Here is a 14,632-nt window from a genome sequence, read left to right as displayed (position 1 = left end):
ATGTTAAACTTCTGTCCATGTCCGAATCTATTCCTCCCTATGCGATTCTTCTAGATAGATTCTTCAGGGGAGACTTAATACTTGGTGCAGATTCATAGCATCTTCAGGTCTTTTCCTTTGCCTGTTGCACACACCCTTACCACATGCACGCTCATTTACACAGTGTTGAATTTCGGGCTTTCCTTTCCTCCATCCGGTGAGTGAAACGCATACTCCAGCTTGTAGATGAACATAGAGAAAAGCGGAGGGCACCACTAGATATATGTCTAAATAATTACATACTGGGGCTCACCAAGGACTTGAAAAGCTACAGTTAGACCAGAAAGAAAAAAAAAAAAAGATCATGTCCATAAAAATGGGAGCACCTCAGACAGATAAATAAAATGCAAAGTTTTTATTATATATCAACAAGATAATGTACCACACACAAAAAACATAGAATATAAAAACATTTAAAAGTGCAAAGTGCAACAGACAAAAAGAAAAACACAGCAGTCATATCCTAATATAGGGAAAATGACAACCCACAACCCTATCTTCTCCCAAGATAACAAGGATATATATATGTACACAAACGTGGTGACCCAAAGAACAGTTCCGCGATCACATATACTATATAAACAGTAGGAAATTCTCAACCTCAGAAGGGACAATGCAGTGCATACAAGCGCATGTCGCTACTTGATATCACAGTACCATATAGACCTACAAAAACAACCAAAATGTAATGCTCACCGGCACGTGCAATCCCATGCCTGGGCAGTTGTTGAAACAAGGCTCCTAGCACCTAGGTAAAGAACATGCTGGACACAATGGTCACATACATGTCAAAATTAAACAGGAGCCCACACTGCAAAAAGATCCATAGGCATATGAGAGACCGGATCGTATGCAGGTAACAGAGGGAGAAACATGGGAGAGAAGAAAATGGGCTGTGGCGGCTTCCTCAGGGAAAAATCAGGCTGATTTTTCCCTGAGGAAGCCGCCACAGCTGCGGCGATACGCGTGGGTTGCACCCCACAGCCCATTTTCTTCTCTCCCATGTTTCTCCCTCTGTTACCTGCATACGATCCGGTCTCTCATATGCCTATGGATCTTTTTGCAGTGTGGGCTCCTGTTTAATTTTGACATGTATGTGACCATTGTGTCCAGCATGTTCTTTACCTAGGTGCTAGGAGCCTTGTTTCAACAACTGCCCAGGCATGGGATTGCACGTGCCGGTGAGCATTACATTTTGGTTGTTTTTGTAGGTCTATATGGTACTGTGATATCAAGTAGCGACATGCGCTTGTATGCACTGCATTGTCCCTTCTGAGGTTGAGAATTTCCTACTGTTTATCTATATAGTATATGTGATCGCGGAACTGTTCTTGGGGTTACCACGTTTGTGTACATATATATATCCTTGTTATCTTGGGAGAAGATAGGGTTGTGGGTTGTCATTTTCCCTATATTAGGATATGACTGCTGTGTTTTTCTTTTTGTCTGTTGCACTTTGCACTTTTAAATGTTTTTATATTCTATGTTTTTTGTGTGTGGTATATTATCTTGTTGATATATAATAAAAACTTTGCATTTTATTTATCTGTCTGAGGTGCTCCCATTTTTATGGACATGATCTTTTTTTTTTTTTTTCTTTCTGGTCTAATTGCATACTCCAGCTTGTGACACACAGCCGTGTAATTTCTGGAGGTGTCTCCAGTATTTCCAGTAATTGGAACGCAAGTCTCCTAACAATGACCCCCACTTGTCATACCATAAACAATGGTGGATCCCATATCTAGTAGGGTGTCCAAACAGGGGAGGAGCAGGTTTTTTGAGCGATAACCCACATATTCTGCATAATAATTATCCTAATCCTGTAATCGCTCTATACTAATCTACCTTTACCTAGCTCAACATTCTTGATATGTAGGAAAAGGCTATTGTGACAAGTGGGCCGGTTATGTCACTGTGGTCCTACTGATCCCAAGGGGTATTTGCAAACAATTAATAAGCAAAGCAAATTCCAGCAGGGTTCTTTTGGACATGATTCAGCCTCATTCTTTGTGTACTTTTTCTCAGAAAAACAGGGTTTTGAATCCATCATAAATATATATACGGTATATATATATATATATATATATATATATATATATATATTTTTATATATTTATATTTATTAATTCATTGACCTGGTGTTTTAATGTTGGCTAAGGATATACAACCTGATTTTATTCGATGGGGGGAATATATGTATGTATACTATTATTATTGTTATTTATTTATATACTGTAGCACCATTAATTTCATGGTGCTGTACATGAGAAGGGGTTACATCAAAATACAAATATCACTTACAGTAAACAAAACTAACAATGACAGACTGATACAGAGGGAAGAGGACCCTGCCCTTGCGGGCTTAAGGTACCGTCACACTCAGCGATGCTGCAGCGATATAGACAATGAGCCGATCGCTGGAGCGTCGCTGTTTAGGTCGCTGTAGAGACGTCAAACACAGCAGCTCCAGAACGATGCAGGAGCGATCCAGTGACGTAACGGCGACTCACTTATCGTTCTCGCTGGTTGTTAGCTCCATGTAAAACATTGCTGGCATCGTTGCTTTTGATGTCAAACATGACGATACACGCCGACCTGACGACAAAATAAAGTTCTGGACTTCTAGCTCCGACCAGCGATGGCACAGCGGGATCCAGATCGCTGCTGCGTGTCAAACACAACGAGATCGCTATCCAGGACGCTGCAACGTCACGGATCGTTGTCGTTCTCGTTGCAAAGTTGCTGAGTGTGACGGTACCTTCACATTCTACAGGATTGTGGAGAAGGAGACAGTAGGTCAGAGGTTGAAGTAGCTCCGATGGTGTTGAGGTGGCTGAGTGGTCATTATAGGTAAGTTTAGTCAGGGCAGTCTCAGTGGAATGGTGGGGACGGAAGCCAGATTGTAGGTTCTCGAAGAGAGAGTTAGATGCAATGTAAGAGGAAAGTTCAGTGTGAACGTGCTGCTCAAGTAGTTTGGAAGAAAATGGGAGCAAAGATATGGGGTGGTGGCTGGACATAGTGCTCGGGTCAAGGGCTGGCTTTTTGAGGATAGGTGTGATTATGGCATGTTTGAAAGCAGAGGGAAAGGTACCAGAAGTTAGTGATAGGTTGAAGAGATGGGTTAGGAATGGGATTAGTGTGGTGGTGAAGTTGGGGATGAGGTGGGATGGGATCGGGTCTAGTGCTCAAGTCGTGATGTGTGATTTGGAGAGAAGATGAGCAAGCTGTCAGTGATTTTGGAGAGGGAGGTTATGGGGTTAGGGCATTGGTCTCGCATACAAAGGGGTTGTGGTGGTCAGACAGCAAAGACTTGCCTTGTTTGGTCTCTCTAATTTTTGAAGTACGTGGCAAAGTCTTTGGCAGAGATTAGGGAAGTTGGAGGGGGCAGTGGTGGGCGGAGGAGGGAGTTAAAGGTGTTGAACATCTGTTTGGGGTTGTGGGATAAGGAAGATACAAGGGATGTAAAGTAGGCCTGTTTAGCAGAGGTGAGAGCTGATTTGAATGCAAGTGTTACTTGTTTGAGTGCAGTGAAATCATCTTGCAAATGCATTTTCTTCCAACGCCATTCTGCAATTCTGGATACTTGCCAAAGCTTTTTAGTGATGTTATTGTGCCAGGGTTGTCTATTAATTCGTCGCACTCTGCTATGCATGACTGGGGCGACAGAGATGATGGCTGATGCCAGTGTGGCATTGTAGAAACTAGTGGCAGTGCCTGTGTCATGGTCTGAAGTATGGAGGACAGTGGCTGAATAGAGTCAGAGAGTGTGTGAGGGTCTAGGTGTGCGAGGTTTCTGCAGGGGTGTGCATGTTGCTAGACATGGGTGACAGGTGTGGAGGACAGTGATGAGAAATATTATACAAGATTCACATGCTCACAGAGGGCCCAATCCACCAGCTCAGGGGTACAGCGGCAATGGCGAATCCGTGTGCCCCTCGTATGCCAATCTATACCTGGCTGGTGGGAAGAAACTCTTGTGTTTGGGGACACACCAATGGAGGACAGAGAACAAATTCAGTTATGGATTCGGTTCATGGATGACATTCTGGTCATGTGGAAGGGTAGCCCTGCACAGTTTGGGGTATTGGTGAATAAAACTTAACCACAAGTGTCATCTCCTATCTCAGTAAAGGGAAAGTCTTTCTTCACTGAATACAGATTTTACCTCAGAATTGAGAATTTTGATAACTGATAAATTCTGGCAGAGAAAGAAGCAGATTTATCTAATAAAATATACAGCCTATTTTCACGGGTACTATTGATTTATGAAATAAAAATTAAAACAGCAGTTACTTTTTAAAAGGGGTTGTCTAGTTCAAATGGATAAATCTGCAGTGAGTTTGTGTGATAAATCTGCAGTTACTCTTATGAATCCCCCCAGTGCATGCACTGTGCGCAGAGGATTTGCCGATTCCTGAGCCGAGACCGTAGGATATGTTTGCTTGATACATATTTCCGGCCAAAGTCGGTCCAGTGTACATTTGTACGGAGCGATGCTGCACTCTCTAGATGGACAAACCCACTGGATGGTTATGTCACTAGCTGGGGCGTGGCCTTGCTCAATACAAGTGTATGGGGCGAGGCCATGCTCACTATCTATAACTCATACATATCCTCCGGTGTCGGCTCAGATAGTGGAAAATACTCACAATGCACAGTGCATGAGATAGGGGATCCATAAACTTATTGATTTGGACTGGTCAATCACTTTAACTCTATGTCTCCCTGTATGGATAGGACTATAAGTCCCAGAGAACACAAAGCTAGAACTGTCACCCCGCACCACCAATAACGAGAGCACTGCCTGGGGAGAAAAGCAGAAACAGTAAGGGCAAGCACTGATGTTAATGTCACAATACTCTACCAAAAGCATTTAGTCACATTACAGTGCCACCAATTATGCACAAGATCAGCTACTTGTCCGCATAATTTCCGATGCAGCCTTGGATAATCAGGACTGTATTGCACAATACTTATTAGACAATAAAACCATTCTATTCGATTAATTATGATTTAGGCTATGTTCACACACTGCTGATTTTGCTGTGGATCCGCAGCGTTTCCACAGCTGTGGGTCCGCAGCAGTTTCCCATGCGTTTACAGTACAATGTAAACCTATAGGAAATGCAATCCGCAGTGCACATGCTGCAGAAAAAAACACGCGGAAATGCAGCGGTGTACATTCCACAGCATGTCAATTCTTTGTGCGGATTCCGCAGCGGTTTACACCTGCTCCACAATAGGAATCCGCAGGTGTAAAACTGCAGGAGAATCCACACAATATCCGCAATAAATCCGCAGGAAATCCGCAGGTAAAACGTAGTGCCTTTTACCTGCGGTTTTCACAAATCCGCTGCGGAAAAATCCGCAGACATCAAACAGATGTGTGCACATACCCTAATACAACAGAAATCATGAACTGGCCTGCCAACTGCTGTCCCCATGTGTCCCTGTTTCCATGTGAAAATCTGTTATAATCTGCTCCCATCTCTCCATGAATGGCAGCTTCTCCTTTAATGTGATAATTGCCAGTTCCTTATATATACACTCAATACTTTTTTTTTTCTACCAGTCTGTTTTTTACAAATCTTTAAATACAGTTAGCATAACCAAACCTCTATTTGGCCCCATAAAAATAAAAACACGGTGCTGTCTTTGTTCCAGCAGTGCTGGCATTACATTTCCGGGGGCGGCTCATATGAGGATTTAATGCAACATGATCCCTGCACCCAATCAGCACTGGCGTTAATATCCCTGCCTTCGGACAAATTGAACATCAAGAAAGAGCATCCACAGCCCTGACTTCCTGTTGATGTTCAATAGGTGTGAAAGTGGGGACAGTGAAGCCGGCGCTGATTGGGGCAGGGCTCATGTGATATCACAATCTCTTATGAGCCCAGGGAATGCAAGTGCCAACACCGCTGGAATGATGCCAGCCCCGGAAGTGAGCATAGGTATTTTTATTTTAACGGGGCCAAACATAAGGAATGAGTAGGGATTGTCCAAAAAATGACCTTTTTCACGCTTCTATTTTATTCTTATTACCACTCTTTAGTTGTAAATAAGGAATATGATCCTTATTATCCAAACCCTGTTTTATGACCAATTTTTAAAACTGGAAGATTTGAAAACCCAAGACAAGTCAGGTCCTCTTTCACTTTAATGCCTTTAAATTGCCATGTCTCATATGGGAAATTGGGAATGACAAATAATGAAGCTCAGTGTTCACCAACAAAATCTTTTCCTCAAGCTGCTCCAAACTCATGCATGTTCCTTTACAGTTTGACAAACACTAATGGAAGGTGGGCATCCAATTGCAGCCATGATGTACCCTCATCTCCTTGACACCATGAAGCCAAACTTTCTAACATCACTGCTTATGGTATATAAGTAAATTTGGAAGATATAAGGTATCATAATCGACTCTTCTCCTGTCTCCTTTCCACAGATATTTTAAAAGATGGGTTTGTAACAAATTAATAATTTTGCAAATTGACTAAATGTCAAGCAGCAGAACCTTTACAAAACTGCGGTACAACCAACATCTTGATTGCATTTATCTTGGCTGTCCAATAAAGTTTTATTTTATCCAGTATTCACAAGGGTCTTCTGGCTCTTTTAATACTCAATACAGTACAAATAAATTCTCTCCTTTAATACTCAATACAGTAATAATTACAATACTCAATACATACAAAATCCATTGTATTTCAAAGTTTCCCAAACTGTATAAGGGTGGGTTGTTTTAAATATTTTTAGGTGAATCCCATTTGGACAACCAAATGTCTGTCAACATATTAAACTGATTTTTTAATCTGCCCAATTCCTTAAATTCTGCTAGACCTATATAGAGCCATATGCATGTCATTTCACCTTTGATCTCACTAATTGTTAAAATAATCAGACTCATATCTGAGGTGCATGGATATCAGAACAGAATCATTAAAAAAAAGACTCACCATCTCATTCATTTTGCTTATTTGTAGTGATTTCATTGTATTCAGTTTGTCAAGGTTTTGTTTGTCTTTTGCATCCAGATTGTTTAATGCATTTAAAATACTTTTCCTGGTTTTTGTTGCTGTGTTGATCATGGGAGCAGCATTGCGTGCTTTCTCTACTGCAGATAAAGATGTTTTATAGTGTTTGGTGATCTTCTCCAAAGACTCTTGAATATCTATTTAGGGGGGAGAGACATGTGTAGTCATTGTCATGATTAAATTACTACTGAACATAAATGGGATATGTTTAAAGATATACTACTAGAATCCTGTAAAAAAAACTTAAATCCTCTGGTAATAACGTGTTCAGAGATATAAAGAAACCATTATGGATAAATAAGACAGTACAAAATTTAATAAGACAAAAACAAAAGGCATTCAAAATCTTTAAGGCCGAAAATGCAGAAATTACAGGACTGTACAGATCTCAATATGAAATGTTAAAAATAAATCATTCTAGTAAAATTCGCTACTGAAAAACAAATCACAAATCACCAGCAAAATTAAAATAACCCCCCAAATTTTATAAATATATTAATGCCAAAAAGAAAAAAAAATCAGACGGTATCGATATCGTATTTTTTGGATTATAAGACTCACTTTTTACTCAATTTTTTTGGGGAAAATGGGGTGCGTCTTATAATTTTAATGTAGATTACCGGCTGTGGAGGAGTGGGATCCCAGGGTTTCTGCTGCAGGAAGCTGGCAGTGGCAGGAGTGGGCCGATGCTGCAGGTGCTCAGGATGGTAGGAGGGGGGGTGTTTGGATGTGCAGGGGCTCTGTTGACATTGTGTGAAAGCCCGGAGCCCCCACACTTTCCATGTTTTTGAATGCGGTGAATCTTGGGAAAATGGCTGACGGAGGAGAACCATGCACAGATTGAAATCTTAGTAGCCAAGATATTGTGAGACAACATCTTGGGCTGAGATCTCCATCTTTGCCTGCGCTGCCCCAGGGCCATTTTCTCAAGGTCCATCGCATTGAAAAACATGGAAGATGCAGGGGCTCAGGGCATTCACAAAATGTCAGTGGAGCCCCCGCACCACTGAACACTCCCTCCTACTAGCCTGGAATCCACAGCATTGCAACTCCAAATACTCCCTACTCCCAGAGTGAGGCTTGCAGAACTTCACCACCCCTATGTCTGCCACCGCCGCCAGCTTCCTGCAGCAGCGACCCTGTTTCCTCAGACCCCACGCCACCATAGCTGCCAACTCTGGTAAGCTACAGTAAAAGTGAGCTATAAGACATACCACCATTCTATTGAAAAACTTTTTTTCCTATTTCCCTCCCCAAAATTTGGGGCGCAGCTTATAATCTGTAAAATATGGTAAATATAAGAGGCTGAGATATTAAACAGGCACTTTATGACTGTGCTCACCAATGACTTGACTGTTCCAAGGATCATTCAGAAAGACTTCAGTCATTCACCTAAGGCTTTATCAGGGGTGAAGCAAAAAGTTGGGTGAAACGTGCGTTGGGGCCAGGGGTCCAACACTATACAGCCACTGAATTTTAGTGCATCATCAGATTTAAGTACTACACTTATTCCTTGTACATCGCTCACATTTTAGCATACCATCTCTAGTGTGGAGGCTTTTAGGTCATACACATTTGTGTCTATGAACTTTTTATGAGATTCATGAGCATCTACTTGTACTGGTGTTTAGTGCTCTTCCCCTCATTTTTTGGCACTCTGCTTTATTCCACATTTATATTTTTCTGATTATTGTTTTAATATGTTTTCAATAAACTATGTATTTTATGAGACTTAGTTGGCACTTTATTTCTTTTGTTGGTATTTGGCTATCTACATGGTTCATCTCTGTACATGTTTTTTCTTATTTTTTCTCACATTTTGTTGGTACTAATAAAAACACAAGAAGTATGACTGCTTCAGGGGAAATTAAAAATTGTCAAATCCCCCGTGCAAGAGGGCATTCATCCATGAATATTGACAAAATTGAGCTTAGCAATTTACAGACTGATGTATCTCATCTACTTAGACGCTCTTGTAGCAGGGTGAGTGCCACAGGATTGGAGGATATCTGACGTGATACAGATAGAAAGGTAAGGTGGATCTATGCAAATACCATCCAGTAAGTCTGACATCAGTGGTGTGCAAATTTTTTGAGGGGATAATAAGAGAGGACCTGCAGAAATATATTGCAGATAATAAAATAATAATAATTCACCACCAGCATAGATTAATGAAAGTTAGGTTGTGTCTAACCAACATGTTGAGTTTCTATGAGGAGATAAGTGCAAATCTAAGTGTTGATAATGCATCTCATGTGATTTATCTGGATTTTGCAAAGGCATTTGATACTGCTCCACACAACAGCCTTAGGGTACCGTCTCACAGTGGCACTTTGGTCGCTACGACGCACGATCCGTGACGTTCCAGTGATATACTTACGATCTCGCTGTGTCTGACACGCTACTGCGATCAGGGACCCAGCTGAGAATCGTACGTCATAGCAGATCGTTTGAAACTTTCTTTCGTCGTCAAGTGTCCCGCTGTGGCGGCATGATCGCATCGTGTAACAAAGGTGTGCACGATATTGTATACGATGTGTGCGTAGTAACCAACAGCTCCTACATCGTAAACACGTCATGAAATTATCGCTCCAGCGTCGTGCATTGCGAAGTGTGACCGCAGTCTACGACGCTGGAGCGATAATGGAGCGATGTTGGAGCGTCACGGATCGTGCCGTCGTAGCGACCAAAGTGCTACTGTGAGACGGTACCTTTACACTAAAGCTCCAGGGACTAAAAGACAGGAAACAAACAGTCTTTATGAATGGTACATTCTCTAAGCAGGATATAGTCAGCAGTGGGCTACTGCAGGTATCTGTCCTAGGACCAATTCTATTTAATCTCTTTATGAATAACATTGTTGATGGGATTGAGAGTAAAATGTCTGACACCAAACTATGTTGGATATTAAAAACTGAACTTGACAGTACAATATTCTAAAACAATCTGGATAAGATTTCTGAATGGGCAAACACATGGCATTTGAGGTTTAATGTTGGTTATGGTGAGTATTGTACCTATACTGGTTGTCATGTTGCTGTCCTATAATCCTAAACTACTAGGAAACAGATACAATTTGTATAAAATATTTAAAATTAATTTCAGAGGATAGGGGATGCTCATACAGAATTCGAAAATTCAGATTGACTGTGAAAGGGAAAATAGTCAAAAGTATTTCAAATTGGATTTTGAAGTACTAATAAAAATATTGACCGTGCACACACAAGCATAGCTGGTCTTGAAGCTGAAACTCAAAATCATCTAACTTGTAAATCTTAATATATACTTACCTTGTAACGTCTTCACATCCTGTTCTGTCCAGATGTGTCCAGATCCCAGAATTCCAAGCGGCGGAAGTTCACTGACCGCCATATTGGGACAAACAAGTGATGGGTGTCTCAATATGGAAACTGCTGGTGGTACCAACCTCTTGCACGGTACCACCAGCGGAACACCGTCGCACCACACACTCAAACACACACACTGTATACGCCATACGCAGCCTCTTGCGTGGTACCACCAGCAGAACACACGCCGCCGCCGGAATCAGCTGAATGATTCACTGACCGCCACCATCTTTGTAGAGGAGGAGCGCATGTGCAGTTTTAATGTGACCGCCGCTATCTGTCTGCACTAAGATGGCAGCGGTCTGATTTACTGCATCTGCGCGAATTCCGCGCAGGCACAGTGAATCATTCAGCTGATCCTGGTGGCAGATGCGGGACGTGTCTACACGCAGAGGAAGCCGGTCACATTAAAGGGGTTTTCCCTTGAACGAAAGTTCATATTAAAAATTGTCTGTGTCTGACAGTGTATGGAGCATAACACATCTCCTGGACAGGGGAGGAAGCAAAAGACAATACTGACATTACAGCAGGGGATGACAGAGGATTCATTTTGTCAGGTAAAATATTTCACTTACTGTTTTTAAACAATATTTTAGCTCACAAAATGTATCTGCTGCGATCTGCTGCTGTAATGTCAGTATTGTCTTTTGCTTCCTCCCCTGCTCAGGATATGTGGTATGCTTCATACACAGTCAGACACAGACAATTTTTAAAATGAACTTTCATTTTGTGGGAAAACTCATTTAAAAAGCAAATATCAACACCAATGTAGCTGCTGCTAAAACGTACGCCAATAATAATGAAAGGAAAGCAGCAAAGGCACAACGTCGAAGACAATAACAGGCAAATGAGACTCTTGAAGAGCAACAGGAAAGAGGACACACAGGGGGAGAGAACACACGAGGGAAGAAGACAGCACTGTGGTGGAGAAAAAGAGAGCACACAAGGGGGAGAGCACATGGGGTACCCAGGTCAAAGAAGAGATGACATGAGAGGAGAAGACAGCAGATGAGGGAGAGAGAAAGCGCATAGGGGTAAGAGAGACAGAGCACAGTGGGGAGACAGCTCAAATGGGACAGCACATGAGGGGAGAATACAGCACAGGAAGGAGAAAGATAGCAGACAAGGGGGATAGCATATGGGGTAGACAGGTCAAAGAAGAGAGCACAGACAGGAGAAGTGAGCACATGGGTAAAGAGAGAGTGGATAGGTGGATGAGCACATGGGGGGAGAGATTCTCAACACTGAAAAGCCTGTCCCCATTGTGACATTACCACCCTCCCGATGCAAAAGCATTGGGCCTCCATATAGTAATATATTTAATTAACCTGCAGCTTAGTGACTTTGAGGCTCAGGCTGCACAGAGACTTTTTAGTGTTGTCCATAGCTATGCCTCAAGTTGATTGTTCCAGACTTTTTTTCAATGCTTTTGCTATGGATTACGTATGTGAGTGAATTGAATACACACCAGTTGGCATCTTCATCTGTTTTCAGCCCCGCTCCAACACATCGTAATGGTGTTTGTAAGCTGCCAGATCGCTGTATGTCCTGGAAATCACTTTTCTCAATTCTATTCTATAGTACTCATAACGTGGCTACAGAATCTTCTTCTGAATTCCCATAGACTTGCATTGAGAAGATTTTAAAAAGTGACCTCTGCTTCATATAGCAACCACTGTGATTTGGCAGAACACAATTACAGTCACGTGGTGTGGAGCAGTGTTCAAAACAGGTAAAGATGACAACCAGGAAATATGTGGCTATAGCTATATGCAATATACTCACATACATGATCCCTAACAAAGGGATAAAAAAACAACAAGAAAATGCTGGAATTGTGCTTAAAATTGCTTCTTCCACGCTTTTTGCGATTTTTATCACTGCATTTTAGGAGTTCAAAACAATTTTTTTTAAAAAGTAGCAGCTCTTTTTCTGTTCCATAGAGCATTATAGAAAAATATTTAGAAATATCTTCCAATATTTTGGCAATTTCACTATAATAGACACAACTGAAGTTATTTGAGTAGAATAGAATTATCCTTGAATTTTACAAAAAAATCAGCAACTTAACTGTAGAGGTTCAGTGAAAGGTTAAAAAATGTAATACTCACCTATCCCTCCACCTCCACAGCTAGCCGCCTGATCCTCCACACCTCTTGTTCAGGTTGCTTCCCTTTAGGTCCAGGCTTCCAGCAAGACAATACCTCTAATATCCCTGTGTACAGTGACATTGTGCCGCATATGGTGACGCCACAAGGGGCATCTCCAAAGGTGCTGTCTAGGTCTCAGGCAAAGAAAATCATAACATCACAATGATAGTAGAGACATAATCTCACCAGAAGTCACAGCCCAGCGTGAAGCGGGCCAAAAAAGATGCAAATAATGGGAAAAGATGAAAAGGGAAGTGGGGAGGACCGGCTGTGGCGGTGACAGTACAAATAAGCTTGAAGTATTATTTATTTATTTTTTTCCAGGCCCCGAAGCATTATAAACAAAATTCAATTAACATTGAATGCCTTCCCTGATAAATTCGAGAGATTGGCTGGATTAGAATCTTTGCAGACTCGATCATCTCTAATAATAAATCTCTTAATTATAGTCTAAGTGTAGTCATAAATTTTAGCCTGTACTAGGTTTTATTCTATCTTCAATGTTATATAAAAAATGATCTTACAGATACTAGGGCCTTTTATAATTTTTACACACATTTCTACTTCAATAGTAAAATACAACCAAATTCTTGCTCTGAAATATGTACATTTCTCAACATTGAGAGTGATTATTTCTTACCTTTAACCTTTATTGTATTTTCTATCTCCTTCTTTCTCTTTATTTTGTTAAGTTCAGTGAATAAATTATCAATTTCTTTCCCCAAATCCGAAATTATTTTGTTCATTTTTGCAATTTCATTGAACTTTCCCAAATCTGGAATCTTTATGCTATTTACTTTTTGACTGTAATATATGTGAAACAGAACAGCTTAATACATTGAATATATCTGACTATTTTACTTTTAGAAAATTGCTTTATTGCTTTACTTATAGGCTTGCTTGAGAATCATATGGAACAATACAGCATTCTTCTTTCAGTATAAACCATAAATGTTGTTCTGAATTTTTTTTTTGCTGCTGCTAAAAGATATTCTAGGCTATAGATAGAATTAGGATTTCTTTGGTTTTAGCAGGTAAATCAAATTAAATGTAAGACTATTTACTTCATTGTTCCTTCTCATCACTTTTCAATTACCTTTATGAGCCAGAGTAGTGTAGCATATTATCCATCGGCAAATTGGGCACTAAGATTTGTCTAGCCATAATTTAGCATTTCTTCTTGACATGCTAAATAGAATTATTTAAAATATGTGGTTGGCATGCATATGTTAATTAAGTGAAAATGGCTTACCGTATGGTATCATAATATTTTTTCACTTTATTGTACTTCTCAGGTGAAAGAATTGGACTCCGAAAGATTTTTTCAATGGCAGAAAGTTTATCTTGGAGGATACGTATTTGAATATCACAGCCAGTTGGTGATCTTGTTGGAACAATTTTAGCAGCTAATCTTACGAAAGCATGGACAGAAGTTGATAGATTTGAAACTTGCGTTTCATATTGATCAAAGCACATGTGACATTGAGGACATGCAGGAAAGTCTAGCTTGAATTTAGACACGCATTGGTCGCAGTTTCTTCCAGTGACCCCAGGTTTACAGTTGCATGAACCAGTTTCCTTATCACACATGTTCTTTTGAGAACCTTCCAGGTTACACCTACAAGCTGAAATAAGACAAGATATGCCATACGTATCTAATGTATACAAACATTTTTATTTTTTGCTACTTAAAGACTCAAATGTTTATAAAAAAAACTGTTTTCTAAATAAAAACTGCTATTACATATTAAAAGCTCATATTAATTATAATCTATGATAATGAGGAAACATAATTATGTTCAGAGTAAAAGTCATACATTAATTGCCTCCCTTCACCTAACTGTCTTTTCCTAATGGTATTTGCACATTTCCATTAAAATGTTAAATGGCTGTGTTGTCTCTTCCATGGGGATCTGGGGAGTCCCTCACCATCACCCTGCTCAGCTTACACCCTGCAACAAGCAGGGATAAAGTAGCCGAGAATGAGTCTTTGATAACTTCTCTAATGCTGTAGTCAATGGTGACTATGAAATGTCCAAAGTTTTGACACAGGAAAAGA

General features: G+C 40.6%; 1 protein-coding gene across 1 annotated transcript in view; it reads right to left on the bottom strand.

Annotated features, from left to right (window-relative positions):
* Nucleotides 1–14,632, bottom strand: part of LOC138674514 (laminin subunit beta-4-like) — a 341,174-nt gene that overhangs the window by 153,924 nt on the left and 172,618 nt on the right. The window contains exons 32-34 of the mRNA XM_069762342.1: nucleotides 13,826–14,198; nucleotides 13,214–13,377; nucleotides 6,999–7,213 (exon numbers count right to left, since the gene is read on the bottom strand). Of these exons, the coding sequence (XP_069618443.1) occupies nucleotides 6,999–7,213; nucleotides 13,214–13,377; nucleotides 13,826–14,198 (752 nt within the window). The remainder of the gene's footprint in view (nucleotides 1–6,998; nucleotides 7,214–13,213; nucleotides 13,378–13,825; nucleotides 14,199–14,632) is intronic.

This window comes from Ranitomeya imitator, chromosome 4, assembly GCF_032444005.1.
Source record: "Ranitomeya imitator isolate aRanImi1 chromosome 4, aRanImi1.pri, whole genome shotgun sequence".
In the NCBI taxonomy this organism is placed as follows: Eukaryota; Metazoa; Chordata; class Amphibia; order Anura; family Dendrobatidae; genus Ranitomeya; species Ranitomeya imitator.
This window is presented reverse-complemented; position numbering and strand designations above follow the sequence as displayed.